We start from the raw sequence: 15,141 nt of genomic DNA on the forward strand, positions 1-15,141 counted from the left end.
TGTGTGCGTGTGTGTGTGTGTGTGTGTGTGTGTGTGTGTGTGTGTGTGTGTGTGCGTGTGTGTTTTATGTCGAGAGCCGTCGTGTGATCGCTGAGAATCCACCTTATTCCATAGCCCCTCGTTTTCTTCTTTTTCATTCTCTCGCTTCTCTCTATCGCGTTGTCCCACTGTCTGTTTGTCTGTTTATCCCTCTCTAATGTTTACTTATCGCGTGTTACTTATTGCGTCCTCTGTTGCTGCCTCTGTGTCTTCCCATTCTACTAGTATGTCGTTGTTTACTGTCTTCGTACTCATATCACGCCCCGCCCACCGTTCATCGCTCCCTTTTGTGCCACTGGATATTCTTCTTCTGCTGTACAAATTTTCCGTATCTAAATATTTCTGACATACATACACTTGATGAAAAACTACATATACGTTCACTATGTGTATCGTTGAATTGGCTCGGCCTGTTCTGCCGAGTTCTGGATGGATAACGGATCGGCGCTGCTGTTGACGTGCGCGTCGTTTACAGCCACGGATACACGTGATGCTCACTATGACAATTATGACGACTGTTTATGATGACGACGATGGCAATAAGTTGAGACGAGGATCGTGATGAAAAGCAATATGTAACCTATGATCTGAAATGTGTCTGTGCAGAGTTATTGGCTGGCTAACTGAGGGTCGTACTATCAACTAGCTGATGACTGACAGATGTTTGGAATTAAGTGATGTTGTTGAAAAACATCAGAAACGAGAATAGAGAAGAAAATAAACAAACTAAGTAGCAGAACGGGGTAAAATGCAAGCGGTAAGCCTCTGTATTCACCTACGCATGCTGTGTGTCGCGATTAATTTCTAAATGTGCTTGGCGCTTCACTTTCAGCGTATGCCGTCTGAATGCGATCTCTCTGGTTTTAAGGTAAAGAATGTTTGGTTGTTATTATACCGTGATTCATTGTTGTTAGCGAGCCCCAATTATCCTACATTTTACAAACGCCTATCATGCTACACTCCTGCAAATTGTCCACCTCGTACCGACAGAAAAACACATAAACAGCTTTTACAGGTTCCATTCTTAACTGTGTTAGTTTGACATTGTGTTTATTATAAAATTATACATTTATAGTTTAACGATTTTACGCAAACGGTAAGTGTTCACTTTGTCCTCGCAGAAAGTGGATACAATGTATTAGCAAAGAATATCCACTTTATACAAAATGCTTACTTTTTCTGAAGCAGTACTTAGTTTATGATTATCAAGTTCTTAGAGATCACTTATTTGCCCGGAGAGGCTATAATATGCCACCTATAAATGTTCGCAAATGTCAATTACGGAAATTTACTCACTTAAAAAATACTGCTTACACTTAGTTAGAGGTGAGTCCTTCTGTAACCTGTCAAAGTCTGAACCATGTTTTATAAGTTTGCAACTCGAGTTGGGTACAGTATAAAAGTCATAAAAGCCTAGAAGAAACTATGCAAAAATGTAGGTTGACTGCTGATAATGGCAAAACTCATTAGCAACTATATTTTATCTGTTGCATAGAAGGTTTGATATATAAAAGCACTTATCAGTTATATACATATAATCGTTTGATCAGCTTTCACACGATGTAGTAATATATAGCACTGAACACGTTCAGTGGCGATCCCAGCTGTCATTTGTGCTATTCTATTTCGGTGTTTACTTAACTTGAACTTCAAATACGTTGATCACTAAGTCTGAATCGACGAGCGAACGGAACCGCTTGTACGTAAACATTTACGAAAGTGCGCGTTCACGTAAATGTTCCCTTGTTTCCCGTTCTTGAAAAAACGCAAACATGGCTATCGTTTCATTTTTATCCCCGCCGCCCATCCAGTCGCCGCTGTCTATATCGTATTGTACTCGTATTCATCTAGCAGATTTATTTGCCCCTTTGGTCCGTACGTAATACTATTTTTTGGCGATCAGTAAATTTTAAAATACATATGCATACGCTGTACAGATCTCCTGTTGCTATATTGCCCGTATCAGGTCCGATATATATATACATACGTATATATATATATATTTCCATCAGCATCATTGTCCTCCTTAGTTAACTAGTATCCTCTTGCTCTTGGAGTCTTTACGATGCGTTACATGAGTTCATGTTACTTCTATGTTTCCATATCGCTGTCTATTTTTACCGCGCCGCTGCTATGGTAAAACGCAATGAACCACACTTACATTCAAATAACTACCGAATCTTCGTCGCCCGCTAATCCACATTGATAACATCCAGACGTAACAGTAACCATTTCAAGCCCACCCGCCTGATATCTGCCAATAGTCCTTGGTTTATCCCCACCTGCCCCAGATCTTGATTTCTTTGCTCGCCAACGTCAAACTTGTCCTTTTGCACAGTTCTAATAGCTAACTTTACCGAACCCTATATTACCAACCCTTGAAGTCCGGCTCCTTCTATCTTGATATTTTAATGAAAAAAAAAAAAAAGAACTAGAGCAGAGTCAAATGCCACTTTTAGGGCAAACCCACGGAACGGCGCGCTTCAGCCCCCGAAGGCGAAAACATCCGCATCGTGATAAACGACGTAGATGGAACCCTCCGGGGCGGGTCAGGCGACAGTACTGAAGGGGAGCCACGACAGCGGAGGGTTATTCTGCAACGCGACAAGAACGACGCGTCGTGTCGCACTCGAGGCTTCGGCATGCGCCTCATGGGTGGCAAGCGGGGCCCTGATGGACACCTCTACGCTATTGTGTCGTGGGTTTTACTCGGATCCTCAGCTGACATCGCAGGACTTCAAAAAGGTTAATCTAAGACGCGATTTTGCGAAGTAGGTAACAGATGTGTACATTTGAGTATATATCGCATTTCAAAGTGTAGTTATGCTGTGCCTTACAAGGGCAGTCATAAAAACGAAGTGCAATTTAGCTGTAGGTCTGGCACGCAGCACTATCTGGCACGACAGACGCATCTATCATTCTTTTTCAGCGTAAAGTCATTTTTTTGCTTATCCAATAAGTAAAAGAACCTGATGACGCCTGTGGTGCCATTAGTTGCGGTGTAGACTTCTTAGAAAACACTAATTAATATCAGACTATAATTAAATTAAATCAGATAATAGTAAAGCGGAAGTTTGACCTCCTAAACTCAACAACCAGGACAACTCGCTATATGGCGCATAATGCAGATGCGGTATGACCAGATACATTTGCACTATTTAAACATTATTTTGTATTAAATAAGATGACCTGACTTCAAGGAACAGCCCTTTGCGCGCGTGTACTAAAGCAGCATGTGTTAAGGTGTTTCGAGTATTAGGCACTGCAGTTGAGCATTGCACAAGATGACTTGCTCTGAAAACAGCGGGAAACGACGAGCTTTTAGCGTCTTGTGGCAACTGAAATATTAAGCTGAGCCGTTTCGTTGCTGCTCTGAATTTGCCGAATTTGCGTAGGTTTTTTCATAGCAAAAACTCATAATATGAACGATTCTCGACGCAAACATGGGATCTAATTGGTGCAATTTTTGTAGATGGCAGCTATACAGTTGTATAGCTGTTGTATAGAAACAGTGAGTAAACAAAAGTTATGATAAAGTAGTAGTGGTTGAAAGCGGAAACGGCTTCAAAGATCTCGTTTAGGCAACGATTTTTTTCTGTGCGTAAAAAACACCTACAACTGTCGCTTTGTCGGATCGACTTCATGTTCGTGTGCATTGTTCCTACAGGTTCCATCGTTCTGGAATGGAACGGCCAAAGTCTGGTAGATAAGCCGTTTGAAGAAGTATCGGAGATTCTCGATCATAGCCCAGACGTAGTGGAAATCCTGATCGAAACAGGACGACGAATGTCGCCCCTTTCGCCAAACGCTTCAAATCCCAACATACTTAAGACAGGCGACTTGGAGGACAATGAAATAGGTACGTGATCACGATGTAAGCAATTAGAGAAACTGACTGACCCTAAAGCTGAAAGTTAGTTTCTGATAAACACGTTTTCGTTTGTTCGTGTGTCAAACGACATCGCGAGTTTCAACAGTTTTCATTTCGGAGGACTCTGTGCTTGCTTTGACAAATCACTATTTTATATTTGATTAAAATACATAATTAGCAAATGAGAAAGTTCACAGGATATACACATTATGTCACTGTCAAAAACCGTTCCCTAATTTCTTTTCGGCATTTTCTTCGGTCGACCCCCGGGTGGCTCCCTATTAGTATTTCATTTGTGAGAATATTACGAGAACATGTCATTACTTCTAGGCATTATTAGATACGTAGCTTGAATTCGAAGCATCCAATGATGCTGCAGTATTTTCTGTCTTCAATCATCCAATCAAGCATTTAACATGCATTTGGCTTCGCTACCAATAAGTATTGTAGAATCTGCTTAGCCTCAAGCTATGGGATCGGCCATGATGATTTCGAAGGATTAACGGGAAGCGATGTCAAATTTCGACGATGAATAAACTATATGTTTTTAGCTTTGCACAAGAAAGAAGAGGAACCACTTTCTTAGTGGTCAACTACTTCATGGATTTGCGATATGTGACGGTATCAGGAAAACTCAGGACACATTGCGTTCAAAATTGGTTACAGGTGCTATCTATCATTAATTATAGTTGTTGTATGTTATTGTGAAGTAACTATGTTAATAACAGCAACTGGCTTTGATCCTTTATGGTGCCAGATGGCCAGCTGGACCAACCACGCGCTCCACCGATAAGAAGAAACAGCGGAAGGATGCTGCCCAGGCTACCCGTAAGTTTCGCCCTGACAAGATAGAAAACCACTGTAACTAAGTAGTCATTAAGTTAGGATTGAAGTGTCGCATTCACTACATGCTACTGAATACGATGAATGACAAGGCCTTTCAGTGATTGTAACTAAAACTAATGCATTTCTCCGTGAAATGATTTGAAAAATACGAGAAGGTCACCACATGATAGTGACTCTCCCAAAGGAAAATAGGTCCCATCATGATCTCTTTAAACCAAATTTGTCATAGTTTACATAAAAACTGATCAGAAGACACAAATTCAATTATGAGGTTATAGTGCGTGCCCGTCGAGCGACCTTACTGATGTCGAGTCCTTCTGTTACAAGCGATGTACACACACTTGTGCACGATCTAACTAATTTCGATACATAGATACACCAGAAACTAAGATAGAAACAGGAGAAACTTCAGAAGCTAAGGACAACGACGAATGGGACCTTCTCGAAGCTGTCTCTAGGATTTGTCTATTAAAAGAGAGAAGTGCCTTGTTCAGCCAGGCAGTGTCCTACGAACGCCGGCTCCCTCGTGTTGGTTTTGTAACAAGCCACAGGTTCTGCTTATCTACGGTCCCTGATCGATAGCTTGAAACATGCAAATTCAATTTCGAATCCACTTTATCGCTTCCTCGGTTAATACTGCAGGAGAGCCCATTGGCATAAGGGCCTCTTCGTGCTCCAAGGAACCAGGGGAAGGCTTCACTCCGCAGGCAAAACCATGAAAGACCTAGACCGCAGTGTTGTTCTTGCACACACACTCTGTGCAGGTTAGCGCGCGTCATGTGCAGGGTATTATATGTGTACAAAAAATAACCCGTAGTTCTATCAGATATATATACATATATACGTAAACGAGGCGATAAGTATAAACGTGGCATACTGGTGGACATACATGCTCGAGAGTGGACATCAGCGAAGACGCCATTTAATTTTACTAGCTCTGACCCTGCCAAGTACCGCGACCGCGCACGCAGATCAATTTCTTACCGACTGTAGACATTTGTGGTATCGGTGTTTCGCTACGAGAAGTCCTGATACGGATTTATTTTACACGAATAAATCGAATACAAAAACGACCTATATCTTTACTGGTTAATAATTTGCGATTTTCCAATATTAAGGATAAAAAAGGTTCGTAAAACTAGTATGCATATATATCGTAATTATTTTTTTGAGCCAAAAGCTTATCATGTGAGTGATATAACTTTGTATCTCACTGCATTCATCATACCTACAGACAAAGCACATGTGTATGGACAAATGAATTTTGATTAAGTCGAAATTGATAGCTGACATTGTTAACGCATGGGTCGTTTCTAATGGGTTAGGGCGAACTTGGAGGCAGTGCCAGTGGATCAGGCGTCACCGGGGGCAGTATGGGCACCATGGATGAAGGGGAGATGTGTGTACAGCTCTTCTACGACGAAGAACGGTCGGATCTGGTTGTTCGGGTTTTGTCGGTAAGAGGGCTAGCGCCTCGAAAACAACCCGGCCGTCAGGATACCGTCACAGCACTACACCGCGCATACGTTAAGCTGAGGCTTAGCCCCGATGGGTAAGTTCTGACTATAGACGACACGTGCGACCTAGCAACTCGATATGAAGGGAATTAGCTTTTGAGTTTTGTAGGGCTCAGCTGTCTATGAGTGTCTAAAGAAATACTAAACTCGCCGTACACCTGCACTCAAATTACATATCCGATGAAAGCTTAATGAAGCAAACAGAGATGTGCACAATAGCGCGAGCCTATATAAACAAGCCGATATTTGTAGAGTAAGTCGACGCAGTGGCTGGGGGGGGGGGGGGGTCTGACCTCTGGTTGGAAGAAACCAAGAAACGGATAGCCGCTTCAAGTTTCAACAACGACACACACATAGATATTACACAACAATTTATGTAAATTAAGTTATTTTTAGAGGTGACAATGTTCTCCGTGGAACAATGGACCTGAAAACGATCTCTCGAGTGTTACTCTTTACATACTTTGCACCATCTCATTGTTCCTGCTATAAAGCCTTCGTAATTCGCCAATAGCGTCCCTAAAATAACTGTTATAATAGTAATAATAATAATAAAATAGTAATAAAAAGTTAGAAATTATTAATTATCATACAGCGATCGCTCTATAAAAATCACTGAACATTTATAAAGCACCTTATTTTATAGGATGTTGTTGAGTTTTTCTATCGTACGTAATTCGCGACTTTGAAACTAAATTTCAACTCTGTCTTAAAAACAAAATAAACTAAAATAAGTATCTTTCTTGCTTTTAAAGTAATTCGAGTATTCTTTCCTCACACTCAAAGAAATAGAATTGATTTAAACATTAGTATCAATAGTAATAAAAAGAAATACAAATATTAACAAAAAAAACAAGAGCGTTTCTAACACGAGACCTACTGTTTCACCGTTTGTAAAAAAAAATTCACCTGTCTAAAAGCGTTTCTCTGTTTATTTATATAACAATGACTTTTTTCGACGATAGGTAATTTGGGTAAGAAATGGGTATAAAGGAAATGTTGGAAAGGTGATCGTTAATCAACACCAGTTTCAGATCGGTGAGGTGACTTCACGATGTTGAAAGCTAAGGCTATTAAAAAACTTAAATTTATAATAAAAATATAGTGAAGCCAGTTGCCATTGGTGCCTCTAAGGTCAATGATCCGTATCACAGTATGTGACATTGATGCAAACAGTCATTCGTAGATGCGTGTAGAAACACGTTATTTTAGCTAGCGAAGCGGTATCATTCATTCTATTCTGAATGCCCATTCCGCCCCCCGTTTTGTATTGTATATGATTGTTAACTGTTTAATTGTAGCAGTTGATACATATTTAGCTAATAGTTTAATTAAAACTTGTCGTATAATTTTAAAATTTACGAAATACTTTACTATTAATGTATTATTTTTGTAATTTTTCAAAATTAATTTTTTTCAGAGGTTTGCCGTAGTATATAGGCCACCGACTGCTTAAAGGACGCCAAAAGTATCTGACGCACAAAGTTAATGAAGGTATTCTCCCTATTGGCTGACCGTTTGCTCGCCAAGAACTCGCTTGCATTGCAAGCCTATCGTGAAGCTAGATATCCATAATCAGGGACGGTGAATGTTTTACCATATTCCGATGCACAAGGGCATAGTGGTTCTTTTTTCAGGCCTAAATCTGATATCTAAAAAAACTGAAAACACTTAATATCTTTTCTCTAGAGCTCTCCCTGTTGTCGCTGCTCAGCGTGATGAATGCGTTGCCTAAAGACGAGCGTTGACGATGCGGTGGCAAACAGAGTCCGAAGGTCTAGCGGTCACCCTAGAATTGTCGACTAAATGACCACAATCCGAACGTCCGTGAAACCAGTAGCGAGCACAGGAAATTTGTATTTTGCTTAAAGGAGAAAGCAGAAATTGATTCCTCGATGAATGAATCTAGCCCAAAATCTGAGCGAGCAGCAATTGTACCTATCGTTTTCTAATTGAGAATTCAAATAAACACCTATCTGTTTAATGTCGAATAAAACGCATTCATAGGGGGCTTCAAAGTTCAATTACAAACCTTGTATGGCTATGAAATTTCAAGTAAAACTGATATGTTCTCTGACAAAGGTCATTGTTTTTTTTCGGTCGAGTGGAAGATTAGCAGCGTTTCCGTTGAACTTCAGCAGTTCCTCAAGCGCCCTGTGTATCAATCAACCGACTGAGCAAATCGAATGACATTTTCGTTTAACGTCGTAACATCGATGACCAAGAAGGACATAAATGGTAACTTTAATTTGCAGGACTCAGCGAACTATTTGTACATGTGGAAATGGCATACGGCTTGAGTTACTGAGAGATTTCTCGTACTCAACCAAGGGAGCGTCAATGAACGTTTCTTTCATGCTCGAAATCGCAGTTAGCCATGAAGATAATTCAGGTCCAACATTGCTAGGAAGGTTATAACAGGTGTCTTTGCAGGTTATTCAATACGCCGGAACCCCAAGAGCGTATACTCGTCCGAAGGGGATACGGATATTGGCTTTTGCCGACCCGGCCCACTTAACTTCAACATCAAAGACGAATGACTGCAATAGTTACACAATTGTGCTTAATTACTTGACCATTGCTCGTTAGAAGTCCTACGGTGTCCTAGGATGTAGGGCTCGCTGTCCTTCACGGAAATATCTGCTACTGCATTGAATGAGACCATTTTATGGTAAATGTGTACTTCTGCGGGCAAAGAAAACTATACTAATACGCTGGATCAACATAATTTTTGTTGAATTTTTAGTTATTATCATTTTTCTGCAGATTCAGTGAGAAGGGTGTGGTTCCCTAAAATCATCTGAATATTTTACTCGTTTCAAAATCTGCGTTAATCGAAAGCGATCGCCAGTTTCCGTGACATACATTGTTAATGGACTAATTATATCTCTAGCTGGTCTTCGCTTATTACATCCTGGCAAAAACTTAACACCTGCAACATTCATGCATGATATTATGGGTGTCCTTAAAAACTCTTTACAATGAATTACATTTATGGCAAAAAAAATAATAAATAGGTAGCAAATTAAAGGCGACTGGGGCAGGGCAACAACTCGCCTGTTCAATCGTCATGAATTTGCTTCATTAGATTACCTAGATCAACCTGTCAACAAATTGGCCCTATATATTTTTCCTTTTTTTAGGTTAGTGTTTAAATCGCGTTCAGGAACACCCGCATTCAACGCTTGAAATTAAAAGAAAAAAAGTAGCCGCATAGTATATATATCATTATTCTCAATAATTTCGACAAAAATACATATCTTGATAACAGTGATAACGGTGTGAATTTATCTTTTGCTTCGTGAGTTCGCAGTTGTGCAGGGTTGAAACAATGCCCTACTGGGTTATAGTCTGGCGAATATGTCCTGCTTCTTCACATATATTGGTTTCTACGTCTAGCAGTCGAGCTGATGACTGAAAAAATCGATACATAACAACCAGTTTTGTTGGATTGAAGTTTATTCGAGAAAAATCTTTTTATACAAATACAGCGCTCAAGCTAAAATTCACCGCGACATTTATTCACAGCGGATCGCTTCTTGTGGAGTGAGGAAATATTAAGGACGATGTCATTTTAATAGGTGTCGCTAAATGGAAAAAAAAACTATATAGTTCGCAATACAGCTCTTTATGGCATTACTTGAGAGCTTCGATTACAACTTTTTCAAGGCAGTCATAAGCTTCGTCGTTCTTCTAATCAAAACGGACCTCTCAATGTGCTCTCACCGAAAACACGTGGAAATTCTAAGCTTAATTGACAGGCCACTTCCCAATGTATCTAACTTATACGCTGTAGTAACTAAAATTATTTGTATTATTGGTGTCGGACAATTTCAGGGGGTTCACTGCGATGAAAACCCCGGTAAGCGAACCAGCTGTTAACCCAGAATGGAACAAATCATTCGTGTTTCCGTCTCTTGAACCTTCCGAACTGCAAGAGGCATCTCTCAAGCTGTCGGTATGGGAACATCAGTCGACGCTGGGAAGTCAACCTGGGGGACAGTTCCTCGGCGACGTGACCATCCCACTTCGAATGGTCGTTCAAGACCCAGCCGCTGTTTCTGGCTCGCACTGGTACCGCCTTCGGTGCGAACGGGAATCGCTACTGCCACCGCCGATATAGCATTTAAACACTTGATGGTAAATGTATTCGGTTGAGGGGGTTACTAGCACCGGATCACCTTCATTGCTGGATTTCTGACGAACGTAACTTTCATGGGACGACGTCTACCACTTAGGACAGGGTGTTCTCTTGTCTAGTTGTTCACATCTGGGCCACATCAAAATGGTAAAAACAGCCGCCTCGATTCTGTCGACCTTTGGAGCATCTCTCTATGTTCGTTGTGCACGCCTCAAGGACACGACTAGCTACCCCTCATCTCTTTTGTGTATACTTTGAATAAAAGTGCTCTCATCAATGAAACACGGTCACTGAGGCCCAAAATTCGACACAGCCGATTCTCTACAGCTGTTAATCAATCATTTGTTCTAGCAGATTGTGCCTCTAAGCGATCAAACCTTGGATCGGTTGTCGACAATGATGGCGACACTAGAAACGAGGAAAATGGACGATGATGCCTTGAAAAGATACGAGGAGATGTTCTGCGTTTATGTAGAATAACCTAGAGAAAGCTACACGCGTGAGTACCGACAATGAAGTCCAAACAATCGAGCCACAGACCCCGCAGGTATTCCAAAGCGTACGTTTACCATTGGTGCCGCCGATAAGCACAATTCTGTCGAGAGAACAAATGGTTATACGCCGTGTTGGCTAGCTCAATCGAGTCATGAAGTCCGTGTGAGACGAAATGACACGTGTCATACGTGAAACCGGCCGCATCCCATAGTGGCTGGGCGGTCAGCTATGGCCGCACTCTCTAGACGTAGTGACTGCTTATCTTTCTAATCAACTATAGCCATTAGTGTTATTAAAATGAAAATAATAATCCTCTAGGTTGCCACTATCGCTGCTCAAACAAAGAGAGTTCGATTAGCGTTCGCCAAGCACTTTCTATGCGAAACTGTAGGGTATATCCAAACCTTCTACTACATAGACAACAAGCGAAGGAAAGCTAAACGATAAGAAAGGACTGATATTATAGAATGATGATATGCGAAACGGAAGACCGAAATAGAAATACCTAGAAGGCCAAAGCAGCGAATTGTCAATGCAATCTGGAAGCTCCCAACAAGTATCTTGAATAACGTACGTCCATGCACCGATCTACATGTTAGCGAAGCCAGAAACAAAGAATATGAAAGTGGAAAATATACGAAACAATCGATGTAGTCAACAAAAGCACACAACGTTAAGCAGAAGCAATTCCTACGCCGACCAACGCAAGCACGTTCACCGCTACGTAACGTCACTGCAACCGTAATATCGAGTCACAACGCAACGCGTCGCGATAAACTGCGTACTGCGAGAATTCTCTGTATTTTCTGTCTCTAATTGCACCCCACAAACAAGAATGACGCTAATTCTAAAGTACACTAACACTTATCTTACTCTTAACAGAACTGCCACTACAACTGGAATACCTTTGCAATCCACATCAATCCGCCTCAGCGCCAGAGGTAGAAAAAAAAAAAGATTTTCGGTCTTCCTTTTTACCGAACTACCGTACTGCCCAAAACGCTATGGCACCACAGCCGGGCCGCAACATTCAAATACATAATCGTGACTTGCACTAGACATAACCTTGCCTTGCCCAACGGAACTGGTCATATTTTCACAAAAATTGAACAAGCGACATATAAACACAAACAACGTAGCGGAACAAAGTGAGCTAAGCAGTACAATGTTAGCTTCTCCTCACACTCAACGCTAAATGGTGTACTAGCGGTACGTACCCGGTTGCCGCAAACGTATCATCCCGCGCACTTCAGTCTGACAGAGATAACCTCCAGAACTCGGCAAGGCCATCGGGTCATTACGGGACGCGAGTGCTTGTTTCAAGCCCTGCATGGTTCAATAACGGGGCAATGTAGAGCTGACTGGCAAAGCAGCCTGCTTGCAAGACACTGCGTTCGTTGAGGTGTACTGGTTCAACTTCCGCTACCAGAATAGCTTCAGCGATTCCAGCTGCTAACTGTAGGAAAACACCACGCACGACGAGAGAGTCATTTCCTGATGACTTCGCTTGTCGAGAGCTCTGTGGCATAGGAACCAAATCTGCGTTTTAAGAGTATCCACAGTGCTCCGTGTGGCGCTGTTGTAGTCACAGCTCGAAAAAAGCACGCACTTTTACGAAGCTTCTGCTGAGCGAAAATGTATCATAGAGACAGTGGAAGGAAAATAAATCATGAGAACGATTTTGCAGAAATGACGAAAAATGGAAAAAGATATCTTTCAATTAAACTTCACAATTTAATTGTTATCACAATAATAATCATAATATAATAATGATAATAATTAACGCTAACAGATAACGCAAGTATAGTATGCTATAGACTAGGTATGTATAATTAATAATGTTACCTTAATCAGCAACAACACAAATCGCTGATACCCGGATGCACGACAGCTGCGCCATCGTTTTCTAAAACTGAGCATTCAATTCCTCTAAGGCTACTCAAACTCCCATTAGTTCTCACGCCATTCATTAATACAGAGAGATGCTACCACATTGACTTTCAAAAAAAAAAAAAGACGAAAAGCACCATATTTGAACTACGGCAGACATTCGAATATATCATCGTATGTTATTGGAGCTCGAACACACACCCGCCATGACAAATGTTACGAAGTAACACCAAAAATCATAAGAGTCACGTACGTTACATGTCATAAAATTGCTTGAACTGTTCCATTACTGTCTCCTACGGAATAAAACGGCTAATTAGCCATACCTCACTCTAACCCTCCTCAATCTATAGCTTGATCTAGGCACCTGTTGGCGTCCATCCGTACACTTGGCCTTGCCATGGAAAATCTAAACATCAACCGTCAAGAAATTCTATTCCGTTAACCTACCATTAACTAATTCTGATGCGCTAAGTTGAATCTTTTGACGAATTATGCCAATTTTAGATTATTCCACCTCTATCAGGTGCCTCCAGCTGTATTCAGATATCAATGAAGCCTACGAATCGTACAAAACGGATCAATCTCACTCGACCTTCTACCTTTGATTGACCGAGAGGAGGTCACAATATGGTTAGATACGTTCAGTAATTATCTCCTCATTCTAGTCGGGCATCAACGAATGATAGGCTATTGCCTAATCATGCATTACTCTACCCATTGTCGTAGAAACAGCCGTTCCTCATAGCATTAAACACGACGGTTAAGCAGCAGTTTCAGTATCTATCGGAAAAACAAAAGGCACGTTACCGTTTAATCAGCAGAATAGGCCAAAACTCTTCATATATTGTTTTAATAACATCGGCACTACGTCAGCTTGATTCCTAATAGTACAGTCTATAGATACGGGCTTATTCGTCAACATATTGAATCGAAGGGGAAGACAGAGTAGTCAACGATCAGGGAACCCGATCACTCACACACGTTCAAGGAGGGATCGCTTGAATCCAATCAGGTTGACCTGTCACAGAGAACCAGTTGATTAATCGACCGTCGATTCTGATCATTACGGCATTGACATCGTGCTTGATACCTTATTTTTCTACTCCAATATGCTGTATAATAGTATAGCAAGACATGTGAAGACGTAAAAGCAGACGAATAGATAAACTAAGAAATAAACAAACACGACTCCCTCTAACCAACGTGTCTCGATTTTTCTACGCGTGCGTTTCCGAGCAACTCACTCATGAATGATTAATATTTCTATTATAACTGCTACTGCTATTATCGACATGAACTACCATTGCTGTAAACAGATGTAAACATGATGTATTGGCACCTGAAGATTATACAAACTTAACAACAGGTAATAATTATATTAAAATACATGTTATAAATAGCACTACTCGTAACAACGGCAACAATGTTGTTGGTTAGGGACAACAAAACAGTAAATAATAATAATACCGATAATAAATAGTCATGATATCAATTGTTGTAGTTAATAACTGTTACATAAAATAGGCCCGCGCACAGAAACGTATACAGGGGAAGGCGGCATATATATACACTCGTAAATATCATCAAATGTGGTGAAGCCCTGTGTAAGAAAGCACAGAACCACGGCACCAGAGTACGCGTTCGATAGCCGAGCATAGCGACTGTGAACGATTTGAGACCACCTGGATTAAGCGGCTGGCTCTCGCATACGTCCACGTGACGCCGTCAGCTTGAAGCCAGTTGTGGATCGATACACACGCTTATAACAACGAGCAATAGGCGAGCGCAAAACGCTCGACAGACGCACACAATATTTGCTTGAACTATAGCCAGCAAGCTCCACGATATATTCAAAATTTACCAATACGCATGTTATAAGGAGCGAGCAATGTATCCATTTCGATAGACCTCGCTCCGATTTCGATAGACCTGGCAACCAACCCTCGACTAATATCGTCAGTACACGTATACTACATCAATAGATAAACAGGTAACTTCAGGGACATGCAAACAACTTAGTTAACATTCAGCCTATGAGCAGATTATACAAGTTACAATATATGAAACCTTCCAGTTAGCCTAAGGAAAAAATGAGGCATTTAGAAGCTTAGTATAATTAATATAATAAACTATAGAGGTGAACGGATGGAAGCAGGTGGTGTAGTGGAGTGGCAGGCATGGCCGAATGAATACAGTAGAAGAAGCCCTTTGGTGCGTAAGGCCGATGTTTTCCACATGCTTGAAGCATACACACGACATCAACTTGGGGTGAGAAACAAGCGTGCGACTAGATCAACTGGCTGCAGACGAGGACGTTGAAAACGCATTTGATCATTGCC

At 41.1% G+C, this 15,141-nt stretch overlaps 1 protein-coding gene across 1 annotated transcript; it reads left to right on the plus strand.

Moving 5' to 3' along the window:
* Positions 1–2,498: 2,498 nt before the first annotated feature.
* Fife (regulating synaptic membrane exocytosis protein fife) lies at positions 2,499–13,129 on the plus strand (the record flags this gene model as incomplete). Its single annotated transcript, XM_022850283.1, is given in 5 exon segments — positions 2,499–2,784; positions 3,707–3,898; positions 4,668–4,738; positions 6,082–6,308; positions 10,111–13,129. Coding segments are annotated over 5 exon segments (1,062 nt in total), but the record flags the coding sequence as incomplete, so codon positions are not given.
* Positions 13,130–15,141: the final 2,012 nt, after the last annotated feature.

This window comes from Varroa jacobsoni, unplaced genomic scaffold, assembly GCF_002532875.2.
Source record: "Varroa jacobsoni isolate VJ856 unplaced genomic scaffold, vjacob_1.0 scaffold_1455, whole genome shotgun sequence".
NCBI classification, from domain to species: Eukaryota; Metazoa; Arthropoda; class Arachnida; order Mesostigmata; family Varroidae; genus Varroa; species Varroa jacobsoni.